The sequence below is a fragment of the Thamnophis elegans genome, chromosome 3, assembly GCF_009769535.1.
Source record: "Thamnophis elegans isolate rThaEle1 chromosome 3, rThaEle1.pri, whole genome shotgun sequence".
NCBI lineage: Eukaryota > Metazoa > Chordata > Lepidosauria > Squamata > Colubridae > Thamnophis > Thamnophis elegans.
The window spans coordinates 48,038,187-48,050,530 of NC_045543.1; the positions used below are offsets into that span (position 1 = coordinate 48,038,187).

General features: G+C 43.8%; 1 protein-coding gene and 1 long non-coding RNA gene across 5 annotated transcripts in view; one reads left to right on the forward strand and one right to left on the reverse strand.

The window, feature by feature from the left end:
• GNE (glucosamine (UDP-N-acetyl)-2-epimerase/N-acetylmannosamine kinase) overlaps positions 1-3,101 on the reverse strand; it is a 45,328-nt gene extending 42,227 nt beyond the window's left edge. The window contains exon 1 of one of the 3 annotated variants that reach the window (XM_032213381.1): positions 2,832-2,994. Coding sequence is in view for 1 of the 3 variants with exons in the window: in XM_032213377.1 (XP_032069268.1) it covers positions 2,824-2,985 (162 nt within the window). In the remaining 2 variants the exon portion in view is untranslated. Of the gene's footprint in view, positions 1-2,823 lie in introns of all 3 variants that reach the window. The other 2 variants (XM_032213377.1, XM_032213380.1) reach the window with 2 other exon arrangements.
• LOC116505897 lies at positions 2,049-3,265 on the forward strand. Of its 2 annotated transcripts, none has more exons than XR_004254982.1 (2): positions 2,049-2,344; positions 3,059-3,265. It is a non-coding gene; the product is annotated as an uncharacterized LOC116505897 (long non-coding RNA). The 2 variants fall into 2 exon arrangements; XR_004254983.1 differs by lacking the exon at positions 2,049-2,344 and adding an exon at positions 2,351-2,601.
• The last annotated feature ends 9,079 nt before the right edge of the window (positions 3,266-12,344 follow it).

Consider the following 12,344-nt stretch of genomic DNA (forward strand, 5'->3'; position numbering starts at 1 on the left):
TTATTTTTGATAAATATTGAGAGAATCAACAAAGGATACAAAGATCTAGATGATTATGATGACTATGACTTTTGTGTTGTATATGTGTGTGTAAAAGAAAGAAAGAGAGTGAGAGAATATTATTGCAAAAATGACAACAAAGGAAGGTTAAGTTTGTAAAAGGCTGATAAAATGCAGAACAATTTTAATGAGAATAAAAAGTGATTTTGCAAGAGGGTGGAAAAGGCTAAACAAGAAGCCTCTCCTATGATAAAATTATTTGGAATAAAATTCAAGTAAATGGGTGCTGGAAGAGGCATTTCAGAGATTTCTATTTGAGAATGATAGCAATATGCGAAATACTAAAACTAAAATTAATGCTAGGTTGGTGTTCATGAAAAATTGATAGTGTGGAAGTAATAAATTATGTGACAATGTTGAAAAATAGTAAGGCTGCAAGTATAGATGGCAAACCTAAACAACTATTAAAATATGAATGTAGTTTATTTATGAAGAATGTCTAGCTCACACACTGTTTATGCAAAAGCTGCACCTGTGTTTGATTATTAAGACTGCTGCTTGCCTTATCTTATAAAAACAATGATAGCAAGAAATAATGCAAATATGAAAAATGGAAGACTTTATCATGCCCATCATTTTGACATTCTGAGCCCTCCTTGAAGATGTCCCAAAAACTGGTTTTTCTTCATATGAAGGTCTCCCCAGCCCCTTTTAAAAAGTATTCATGGAAAATTTAGCAGCATGTTGATTGAAAAATACGAGAGGTAATAATGAGCAAAATTTGGAAAATGTGATGTAGCTTTATGCTGGATGCAAGGTGTGCAGATCAGATTTTTGCTCTCCTGAATGTTATCGAGAAATGTGTTAATCTGATAAAGAAACGGTATTGTCAATTGCTGATTTTTAGAGAAAGCATATGATAAACTGAATGGACTTGAGTTAGACAATGTTTAACAATGACAATGTAGACAATGGAATGAACAATTATATGGTATATTCATAAGTGAAAAAAAAAGAACTAGAAGATGAATTAGTTCCACAAGTTTGGAGAATGAGTCTTTACCTTCAGATGAATTAATGTTGGAAACATCTTTATTAAATGATGGGAAAATGGATTAAGAAATGTTCACATGTGTAAATGCAGGTAGAGCAAAATGTCCTTGAAATTCCAATGGACTTGGCCCATTAAGTAATTCATACATATGGATGTAATGGGAAGTACCTTGAATTTCCTATGGTGTTTGCAAGATGCAAACCCTCTCTACTTTTTTGTCATACCAGTGGGAATTTTGCTTAATTTAAATAAACAATATTTATTTTTTTTTTTAAAAAAAAATATGCTTCTTTTATTTTTCTAAATGCCCCAGTGTGTTAGTTCCTCTCGATGATCAGGCTGCCACTGTATATCTTAGTTCCTTCTTCAGCTGAATACACGGGGATGGGGAGCAGGAGGGGAACAAATGGGGAATTCTGTTCCTTCAAACCCACTGCAGCTCTCTGAATTCTGCTGAAGTGCAATTTCCAGAGGCCCCAACAGCGTGATCAGTAGTGCTTGCAGCTATAGTTCAGCAACATCTGGTAGGTTGGATTTTCCCTCCATTATACTAAAAGCTCGAGAACTGTGCAGATTTGGGGAGGAAAAGTTCTTCCAAGTCAATGCAGTAGGACAAAGTAGATACAACACACATTATACTTGAGCAAAGGTAAAATTTTTCAGCAGAAGTAAAAGCATGGGCCCAGAATCACTAAATTAGCAAAATCAATGGTGTATAAATTCAATAAATAAATAAATAATATATACACACACACGCACATGTGCGTGTGCACGCACAAATACACACATACATAAACAAACAAGAAGCATGAATGTAATATTTTAACAAGTTTCCACCTCTTAAACATTCTCCTTCCCAAATTTGGACATACAAATAAATATAATCAGACTCCAATAACGTTTTTAGGGCGGCTATTGAATGATTTCCTTAGAAAATTCCTCCCTCCCTCCCTCCCTCCCTCCCTCCCTCCCTCCCTTCCTTTAGGAAGCACTGTCAATCTTTCCAGCTCAACCCTAGTTTTGACATGAGAGAGATGGACCGGAGGATTGGATTGGCTGGGGTCGCCAAGGAAAGATAGTGGAGCGGTAGCGCCACACGTGGGGACAAGCCCCTGGCTGGAAGTCGCTGGGATCCCGCGATAAGCACCCTTGAACTTTTATCAGGCAATTGCCAGGGCTTGGCTTCCCTTAAGACTAAACCCTGCTCGCCCCCTGCCCCCTGCCCCTTTGCACCGCCGGTCAAAGATGAAAGGGCTGCTGACCAGATCCAGAAAGCAATTCTCTTTTTCGGTGTGTGTGTTGTGGGGGGGAGGATCCCGTCAGTGGAGCCACCAAGCCTAAGGATGGGGAAGAGCTTCCTCTTTCCAGCTTTGCATTTCTCCCAACCAGACCCTGCTAAGGAGCGACACCGCTCCTTCGCTCTCGGCCGTCACATTGCTCCCTCCCCGGTTGTGCTGATGGAAAACTGACTTCTGTGGTTTTTGCTTTGTACTACGGGCCATTCGGAGCTAAAAGGAGAGCTCCCCGTATCCCTTAACTGGATCGGGGTGGGTGGATAGAGTTAAGGACCAGTGGCTTCCCCCTCCGCCGGTAGCGGAGGGACTAAAGACAAACAAGCGACCCCGCGCAACGAGAGTCCATCCGTGGCGATGCCTGCCTGTCTGCCTGCCTTCTCCCGGTTGCCTTCGCAAGGCTCTCGTTCAGCCCACCCTTTCCCCCCGCCCGCAGTTTCCGAGACAAAAGGCTCTCCCACCCAAGATCTGCCTTACGTGCGGACCGCGAGGGCTTTGAGGCGTCCGGCGGTGCTGCTCGTGGCTTTCCATGGCGCGGAGCTGGGCTTTCCCTTCTTCTGCTGGCTGAAGGAACCGGGCAACTCTTGGCTCTCCCTGGCGAGGCGACTCCGCCGGCCACCTGAATTCCATGCCCCACATTTAAGCCCGGCCCCCTTGAAAAGTCACCGGAGGGAAAGATCTGACTCATTTGCCGTGTTTTTTTTCTCTCCAGCAACAGGATGTCAGCCGAGGCTGTGTTTCAGATGGCGACGCAGAGCTGGGCTCCCCTCGGAAAAGCGTTTGTAAGCATTGACACTGACTGACAGCTGACGTTACATTTTCCTCCAAGCCAGGTCTTGGCTTTTGACATGGCAAGAGACGCTTTGCAGCCTGAGAATATATATATATATAAGGCCCAATGCTTCCAGTCCGGGACCCACAAGGTCAATAAAAAATATCTGCTCACCTCAAAAACACTGCAATATTGGCCACAGTTTGAGCCCAACATTTCTGCAAAACTCACATTTTTTGAGTGAGTTTTGCCCCACTTTCTGACCACAGTTTTTCAGTGAATCATTACAGCTGATAAGTTAGTGACAGTTGGCTTCCCCCTTGATTTTGCTTATTAGAAGGTTGCAAAAGGGGATCCCATGACCTTGGGACACAGCAATGGTCATAAGTCTGAACCAGTTGCCAAGCGTCTGAATTTTGATCCCATGATCAGAGGGAGGCTACAGAGGTTGTAAGTTTGAAAAATGGTTGTGTCACTTTTTTCAGTGCTGTTGTAACTTTGAACGATCGCTAAATGAACCGTTGTAAGTCGAGGGCTACCTGGACATCTTATGGAAGAAGAGGCAGCCCCAAAGCCTGAATGTTAGTACAGCCAGTCCTTGACTTACAACCACAATAGAGCTCAACATTTCTGTCACTAAGCAAGACAGTTGTTAAGTGACTTTTGCCCCATTTTATGACTTTTCATGCCACAGTTGTTAAGCAAATCACTGCAATTGTTAAGTTAGTAACATGGTTAAGTGAATCTGGCTTCCCTGTTGACTTTACTTGTCAGAAGGTCGCAAAAGGGGATCATAATAGACCCCGGGACACTGCAGCCATCATAGATATGAACTGGTTGCCATGCAGCTCAGTTTTGACCACTGGAGATGCTGCGATGGTTGTGTGAAAAACTCTCATAAGTCACTTTTTTTCAGTGCCTTTGTAACGTCAAACGGTCACTAAACAAACAGTTGTAAGCTGAGGACTGCCTGTGTTTAGTAAGCCTAAGTCCCTTTAGGCTTACGGAAAGAACTTCTGAGAATGGACAGATAAAATTATCTTAAGGGTTGAGATAGTACCAGTAGTGTGTTTTAGGGGAATGCCCTCATTTAAATTGTCAATGCATGTTATTTGGCAGGAAAAGTTTTTAGAATTGAAACATCTTTCAATTCAAGTCAGCTGATTAGCTTAGAACATTTATTCATCCACAGTTCTTAATGATTTTATAATATATTCTTAGAATATATTCCATCATCTGCAACATATACCTTTCTTATAAGAATAGGAGGAGACTGGTGAAATGTGTCATCTCTGAACAAAGAAAAAACTGTTTCTGTTTGTTTTAATTTTATGACACTTTAAAGACCAAGTTTGCCAGGTGGCCTGCAATGCATTAAACCAAAGTAAACAGATAAAGTAAAAACCAAACACAGTGCCTCAAATGCATTACCCTAAATTGGTAAAATAATAAATGGAAGAAGAAGAATGAAATCCCCACAGCAGAAGAACGGATTGTGAAAATGTCAGAAATGTCAAAACTGACTTGCATTGTTTGTCCAGACAAGAAAAACTGTCTTTGAAAGGCTTATACAGGCCTTTTGTGAAGGGAAGAAAAAAATGAATTGATTTACAGATTTGAAGACTAAGAAAGAGGAGGACTAAATGAAGGGGTACCTAAGAGGGAGGAGGTAATAAGAATGCAATTATCTGTTAAAACAAAGCTTGGAAAACATCTGTATACCTCTTTGGTTTTCTTTTTCTTTTCTTGCACTTTTTGTCGTCCCCCCCCCCCCAACATACTTTTTTTCCTTTTGGTTTGTTTACATGAGATTTTTCGATAAATATATATATTTTAAAAAATGTTAGAATAATGGAACAATAATAGCAGCAGAAGCTCAAGGAACTAAAATGATACAACAGAAGAATAGCATCTCAAGGAGCTAAGAAATTTCAAAGTAGCAAATATATTTGGAAGAAGGGCAAGACCATTTAAAAACTAGCTGATGAAAATATGCGAAAGGATATAAAAGGATATAAAAATGCATTCTTTTTCTGCTGGAGATTCAAAAAAGTTGGTGTGGACAGTGCTTACTACTGCAAAGTTGGGGTATGTGTGGGTGCAGCCATGGTATGCACACTTTGAAGCAGTAGGATACCTGGTTCAAGGCTTCTGAAAATGACTTTCAGGTAATGGGCTGTTATTCCTATTACCTGAAAGTCATTTTCAGATGTTTGTATATTTAATCCATTAAAGCCACAATAATTAAATCTAGTGCAGGGGTATCAAACTCACATCATCACATCATCGTCACATGACGTATCGTGACTTCCCTCCCCTTCGCTAAACTGGGCATGGGCGTGACCAGCCATGACGCATCTAGCCTGCAGGCCGCGCATTTGACACCCCTGGTCTAGTGATATCTTCAAGTTCCCTTTGCAAGTTCTCTTTTCATGTTCTCTGGGTGTCTTCTGATGGCGCCATCATTCTTTATTAGGAACAGTTTGACTAGGAACAGTTCTAATTATACTATTTTACAATGAATCACACCTGCATTTCAACTTACCTAGTAAAGTTTTTATGAATGAGAACTGATCTGGAGTAGAGAGGAAAGGCATCAAGCTATCTGGGTGACCTTGAGTTGGTCACTCCTCTCAGGGAAGAGAAGGGAAGGGCAAACCACTTCCAAAAATCTTGCCAAGAAAACTGCAAGATACCCTCTGCCAAGTCATGTCAGGATGGCCTTACATCAGTGCAATCATGTAAGATGAGAACCTAAGAGAAATAGTGACACCTGTGAAGACTAACTTCTATGAATCAGTGATCACCCAGTATGATCAGGGATTAAGAGTCTTATTAATACAGTAGTCTGAGTCTTTCTTACGGACTAAATCTGGGGAGTCAAACTTGTGTTGTCACGTCACGTGATGTATTGTGACTTTCCCCCCTTCCCTAAACTGGGTGTGGATGTGGTCAGCATGTGACATACCTGGGCCATGGGCCACGAGTTTGACACCCCTGGACTATAGGAAACTATGGAAGGTACATAGAAAATGTACATAAGTGCCAAATGAATGTTTCCCTCAAAATAACAGCAAGAGAATGCTATTTTGATGCTCAGGGTTGTTTTCTTTTTTTAAAAAAAAATCTGCCTTTATTATTTTTAAATAACTCAAGGTGGCAAACATACATAATATTTCTCCCTCTTCCTATTTTCCCAATGACACCAACCCTGTAAGATGGGTCTGACTGAGAGAGCATCACAGGCCCAAGGTCACCCAGCCAGCTGTCATGCCTGAGGTGGGACTAGAACTTACAGTCTCCTAGTTTCTAGATCAGCACCCTAACTACCACACCAAACTGGCTCTTAATTAGTAATAAGGGAGCCCCAAAGAAATCCTGAAACAGAGAGAGCTAGATCTTAGAGGAGAAAGGGTCTTAAAATGGAAAACCCATGCCTTAAACACCTTCTGAGGGTCATTCAACATGTAGTCTTTATACTTCCTTGTAATTATGCTTAGGAGCAGCACAATCATCAAAAGCAGATGGTAGAATTGGATCGGCTCCAAGACCGGGTTGCTGATTTACTAGACTGTCCCTCCCTAATCTATTGTATGATCAGTTGCACAATTAATATGTCATTAGTTGCCTGCAAACTACTCTAGATAGATTCAAGTTGATATCTTCAGATAATATTTCATGTATAAATTTATTCTAGTTCCTCCTTAACACTAGTGTAATTGTTATAAATAAGAGTTCCTGAAACTGCCGTCTCCAGAACAATGCTACAAGGGAAAAATGTATAAAATAACAAAATATCTTCCAACTTTGACTTGGAGTAGTCAGGCCATTTGTCATTAAGAGATCATAAAGTTCATTTAACTGTTCTAATGAGATGTCTGTTTCAGGCAAATAATTCTTGATAGAAATTCATTCATCTGCCACTACTGCTTAATTTTACTTTCTAGGGCTAACATTAAGGACAGGCAGAAAAGTTTCACAATGTAATGTGAAACACAAGCCACAGAATCTTAGTCTTCTTTATAAACAGCAGCCAAAACAACTAACTAATGTGAAGCAGAAACATTTTTGAAAAGTTTTAAATTTTCAGAGACTCTGAAAATTGCTGGATGAGTGGAAAGCATTTCAATGGCTTTTATGCACTCTTCACTTCCAGTTAATATAATAACAGGAAAACAGACTAACAGATCTACTTATAAAACAGACATTATGCAGATCATACTTAGCAGCTCATTTTTAGCAAGATCATCAGAATCCAGATGAAAAAGAACTGGGACATCAATTGTGCTGCAATGGCCACCATTTTGACTTTTTTAACCTTCTTTGCAGACACACCTAGCTTTCAGTTAAAAAAAAAACCACAAATTGCATTGCTAATTCAAAGGGAATCCTGATAATTTTCCCTCGCTTACTTAAGAAAAATGTTCTTACTACTTACTGTCAGTAAGATACTGACACTTGCTACAAGCCAGTGCAGATTCCCTAAATTCATAAGCCCTAACAGCAACAGATTGAGCCAAAATCCAGAAGCAAAATCCCATGCAAGCAACTTCTCTATTCTAGGGGGAATTTTCCTGCAAATTGCTTAGGGGGTTAAGGGAGTTAGAATTTAACATAATCGGGGAGTGCTACTGTCTGAGAACCATTGCACTATTCTTTGGAGATTGCAAAATGCTTTAGCTGTTACTTGCTCAGAAGCGAGGATTTTACACCAAGTGTAGTAGCATCCTTGAAGCTAGAATAGAATAGAATAGAATGGAATGGAATGGAATAGAACAGAACAGAACAGAACAGAACAGAATAGAATAGAATAGAATAGAATAGAATAACAGAGTTGGAAGGGACTTGGAGGTCTTCTAGTCCAACCTCCTGCTCAGGCAGGAAACCCTATACCCATGATGGCGAACTTATGGCACGCATGCCACAGGTTGCACGCAAAACCATTTGTTAGGGTATGCGAGGCATTGCCCTGTCAGCTCCACCGCTCACGTGCACACTGGCCAGCTGACTTTGGCCTTCTTTTAAGGCCCTTTTTCACCCTCTGGAGATTTTTCACCCTCCAGAGGCTTTCACCCTCCGGAGCCTTCCTTGAAGCCTCCGGAGGGCAAAAAATGGGCTCAACGGGCAAACTGGAACAGTGAGGGGTGAAAAACAGCCCTATGGCCAAACCAGAAATCACCATTCCTGAACTTCCGGGTTGCCAGTAGGGCCGGTTGGGGAGGGGCTGTATTCGCCCTCCCCAGGCTCCTAGAAAGCCTCTGGAGCCTGGGGAGGGTGAAAAATGCATGCCAAAAGCAGGGGGGAGTGCTGGTTGCGCACACATGCGTTTGGGGGGCAGGGTGGGCATGCACGCTGGGGTTGTGCACATAGCATTATGGGTGTGGGCATGCAAGCGCCACCCCCTGTGCTCACGTGATCCAAAAAAGGTTAGTCATCACTGTCCTACACCATTTCAGACAAATGGTTTCTTCAATCTCTTCTTGAAAACCTCCAGTGTTGGAGCATTCACAATAGTGCTAATAATAATAATAATAATAATTAAGAAAAGAGACTGGGTACTTCTTGTCTACACATCCTTCCCTCCCTCCCACTACCACAGTCTGAGATAGTCTTGTGATTCCTCCCTACCCTCCCACTCCATCTGGCAGGAGAGAAGAGAAGAGAAAAAAGTGAACTAAGAAATTTTGGAAACTTTCTGTTTCCTATCACTGATATCTCTTGGCTGGAGAGAAGAGAAGGAAAGCTGGCTGCTTGGCTAACTTGGCATTAGAAGCATGTCCAGAATGGATCGCTCAGCCTAAACTGGGTGAGCCAGTTTTTCTAGGGCAGTGGGTCTCAACCTTCCAAATGCCGTGACTCTTTAATACAGTTTCTCATGTTGTGTTGACCCCTAACCATAAAATTATTTTATTTTTTCCGTATTTTTTTTTAAATATGTGTTTTCCGATGGTCTTAGGCAACCCCTGTGAAAGGGTAATTCGACCCTCAAAGGGGTTCTGACCAATGTTCCCTCTAAGCTGCGCGCCTGCACGGCCGCGCAGGTAACAAAAAACACTGCACACAAGTTTAAAACTGCAGCGCAGTGTTTTTTAATGTCTTTAAATGTGACTAAAAATATCCCCCCTCACTCCCTTCTCTCTCTGCACCGAACTCTCTCCTCCACCTGGTGATTGGTGAAATCTAGGAAGACTCTGCCCGGAGACCGATGATGCTGCAGAAGGGAGAATTCCCATTGGTCCTCTGGGGCTTCGTCAGTTCCTGGGAAAATGGGATTCGCTGGTTGTAGCCTGCGTTTCTCTGCACATCCGGGGTTTCTCAGGCATTGCCTCGTCTGAAGCCCCATTCTGGGCTCAGCAGTTTTTCTGCTACTAATTTTCCTAAAACTAATTAGGAAAACATTTGAATCATCTGACCGCAAGATGATCATTTGTATTCATTATTATTGATTCTTAAAAAAAATATCAGTACAGCCCTTCTCATGAGGGTAAGTTGGCGAGAACAGATTAACAAGAAGGAGTCCAATGTAAAGGAAAGTTTTACACAATTTAGATATTCAGTGGTATTGTGTAATGCTGAAGGAAGATAAGGGATGAATACGAGTGCTTCTTCATTGGAAGTTTTCAAGAAGAGGTTGGACAATCATTTGTCCAAAATGGTATAAGGCAGTGATACCTAATCCTTTTGTCCTTCCATGCTAAAAGTGTGTGTACACATACCCATAATACAATTCACATGCCTTGCCCCCCTGCGCATGCATGTGTGATTCCCCCCATGCCCTATTTTGGGTCTAGCAGGCCTCCCTGAAGCCTCCTGGGACCATCAAGGGGGTATGAGTAAAGTGACCAGATTTTAAAATTGGTTAAGTGGGACACCATTGACGGGGGGGGGGTATTCTTGATTAAAAATTTTGCCACCCGGCACTGTGGCTGAGGTGAAGCCGTCAAAGCTCCCGCTGGTGCCCCCACCCGTGGTTGCCTCCCCCTCCACTCGGAGCACCTGAGCTGGGCACCGTGTTACTCCTGCTCCCTCCTCCTCCTACTCCGTGCTTTTGAGAAGCCATGGGGCCTTTTGTTTCCTGCTCCCGCCCCCTCTGCCGCCTTCCTACTGGCTCCCACAGCCTCATGGCTCCTCAAAAGTACGGCGGAGGAGGAGGGGCAGGAGTAATGCAGTGCCCAGCTCAAGTGCTCTGAGAATAGGGGGAGGTGCCGCTGCCATGGGCGGGGGTGCCGGCGGGAGATTGGCTGCTTCACCTCAGCTGCAGTGCCTGGTGGCAAAAGTTTTTAATCAATAACAACCCCCCCCCCCATTCCATTCCCAGGCAGAAGAAAGAGACTCCGGGGAGGAGAGCTTGGCCAGTCATTGAGGCATTTGAGAAGGAGAAAAGCAGGAAAGGAAACTTCTCAAGAAGTTCCTGAAGCAGCTGCTTCTCCTCTGGGCTGGAGGGAGGGGAGGAGAAGGCAGGAAGAAAGGAAAGAGGGGAGGGAAGGAAAGAGGGGAGGGAGGTGAAAGGGAGGAAGGGGAAAGGGAGGAAGGGAAGAGAAGGTAGGGAGGGAGGAAGAACCCGGCTTTCCCGAGAACGGTCTGCTCCAGGCTGGGGAGGATAAACCAAGAAGTTTAGATGGGACTTCGCTGGTGGCTGCAAAGCAGCCTTCCACTGATTGCCTTCCCCCAACGCCCCCCAACCCTTTCAAAAGCCACCCCCATCACCAGCTTCTCCCAACCAGATCCCCGCCTGCCTCCCCTCTGCTCACCCGGACCCGGTTGCTGACGGCAGCTTGTACAGCATGGCTGCAGGGAGAGCGGCGCCCGAGAGAAGTGGGCCAAAAAAACCCCACCTTCTGACGGCTGAGCCGCTTGGCCCAGGACTGAACCTCCTCCTCGCCGCACTGCTGCCGCCGGAAAGCCATCGCTCTCCTTGCAGAAAAACGGTGTGTGTTGGTGTGCGCACAGGCAGGAGGGGAGGGAGCCTCACCCCTTGTCGGGCGCTGTGAGCGAGCCAAGTGGAGAGAGGGAAACCACTGCCCTCTAAAGCCACATCGGGAACGACACTTCAGAGAAATAAAAACTTTTTTTTTAACGGCGTCCTTTTTAAAATTGATGATTTGGTGTCTTTTCTTTCTTTTGGAAAATCGGGACTTTTTGAACATGCCGCGCGACATGTGACAAATTATTAAAAATCGTGACTGTCCCACCAAAAGCGGGACGTCTGGTCACCTTAGGTATGAGGGATGGTGAGAGACCCCTGGGGCTCCCCTCGCCCCTCCCCCATGCTCCCCCTTCTCCCTCCCTGCATGCCTACGTTGTTACTGGTGTTATGTCGGTCTTGTATGCAGTTTTATTTCTCTCTAGCATTCCTCTCTATTGTTCAGTGATGCATTCCTGCCTCTCTAGGATCTATCACTGCTCTTGTGAGGCACTTTCTGTTCCTGGTGTGTGTTTGTGTGTGTGTGTATAGTTATAGTTATATAGTTATAGTTATATAGTTATAGTTATATAGTTATATATATACATGTATTTAGAGTCACAACCCCTGGTATGCCCAAATATGGGAGGAAGTTTACTGCTTCCATTCTCTGTCTATCGGCTCGTCACAAGAGACCATCCAGACAGAAACCCAATACTTTTACTGTTGTCTTTGTTACATTTGTGTTATATTTGTGCTGATAAATAAATAAAGGGAGACTAGTATAGATCTATTTCAAGCTATTTAGCTCTCATCAGCTAGCCATACCCTTACTGGGATTAGAACCTGTGCTGTATTGCATCTTAGGCAGATGTGTTAACCACTAAGCCACAGGGTTCTTCTCTATATCAGCTGAGCCAGGGAATAGGTATGTATTTAGAGTCACAACCCCTGGTATGCCCAAATATGGGAGGAAGTGTTTTGCAGAGACCCGAAAATCAGCTGGTTGGCGGGAGGCGCTCATGTATGCTTGGTGGAGCTCAGCTGGGCAATGGCTCGCATGGTGGCAGAGAGGCCTCCACGAGCCACCTGTGGCATGCGTGCCATAGATTCCCCATCATGGGTATAAGGTCTCCTGCTCAAGCAGGGATTGACTAGAACAGGGGTCCCCCAACCCCCAGGCCGCAGCCTACTACCAGGCCGTGGCCTATTTGGAATTGGGCCATGTGAGTGGATCAAAAGCAGTGGATTGGTGCAGCATGTGCGTTGACCCGCCACTTGTGCAAATTGAGATGCATGCATGCACGCCAGCCTGCCACTCGT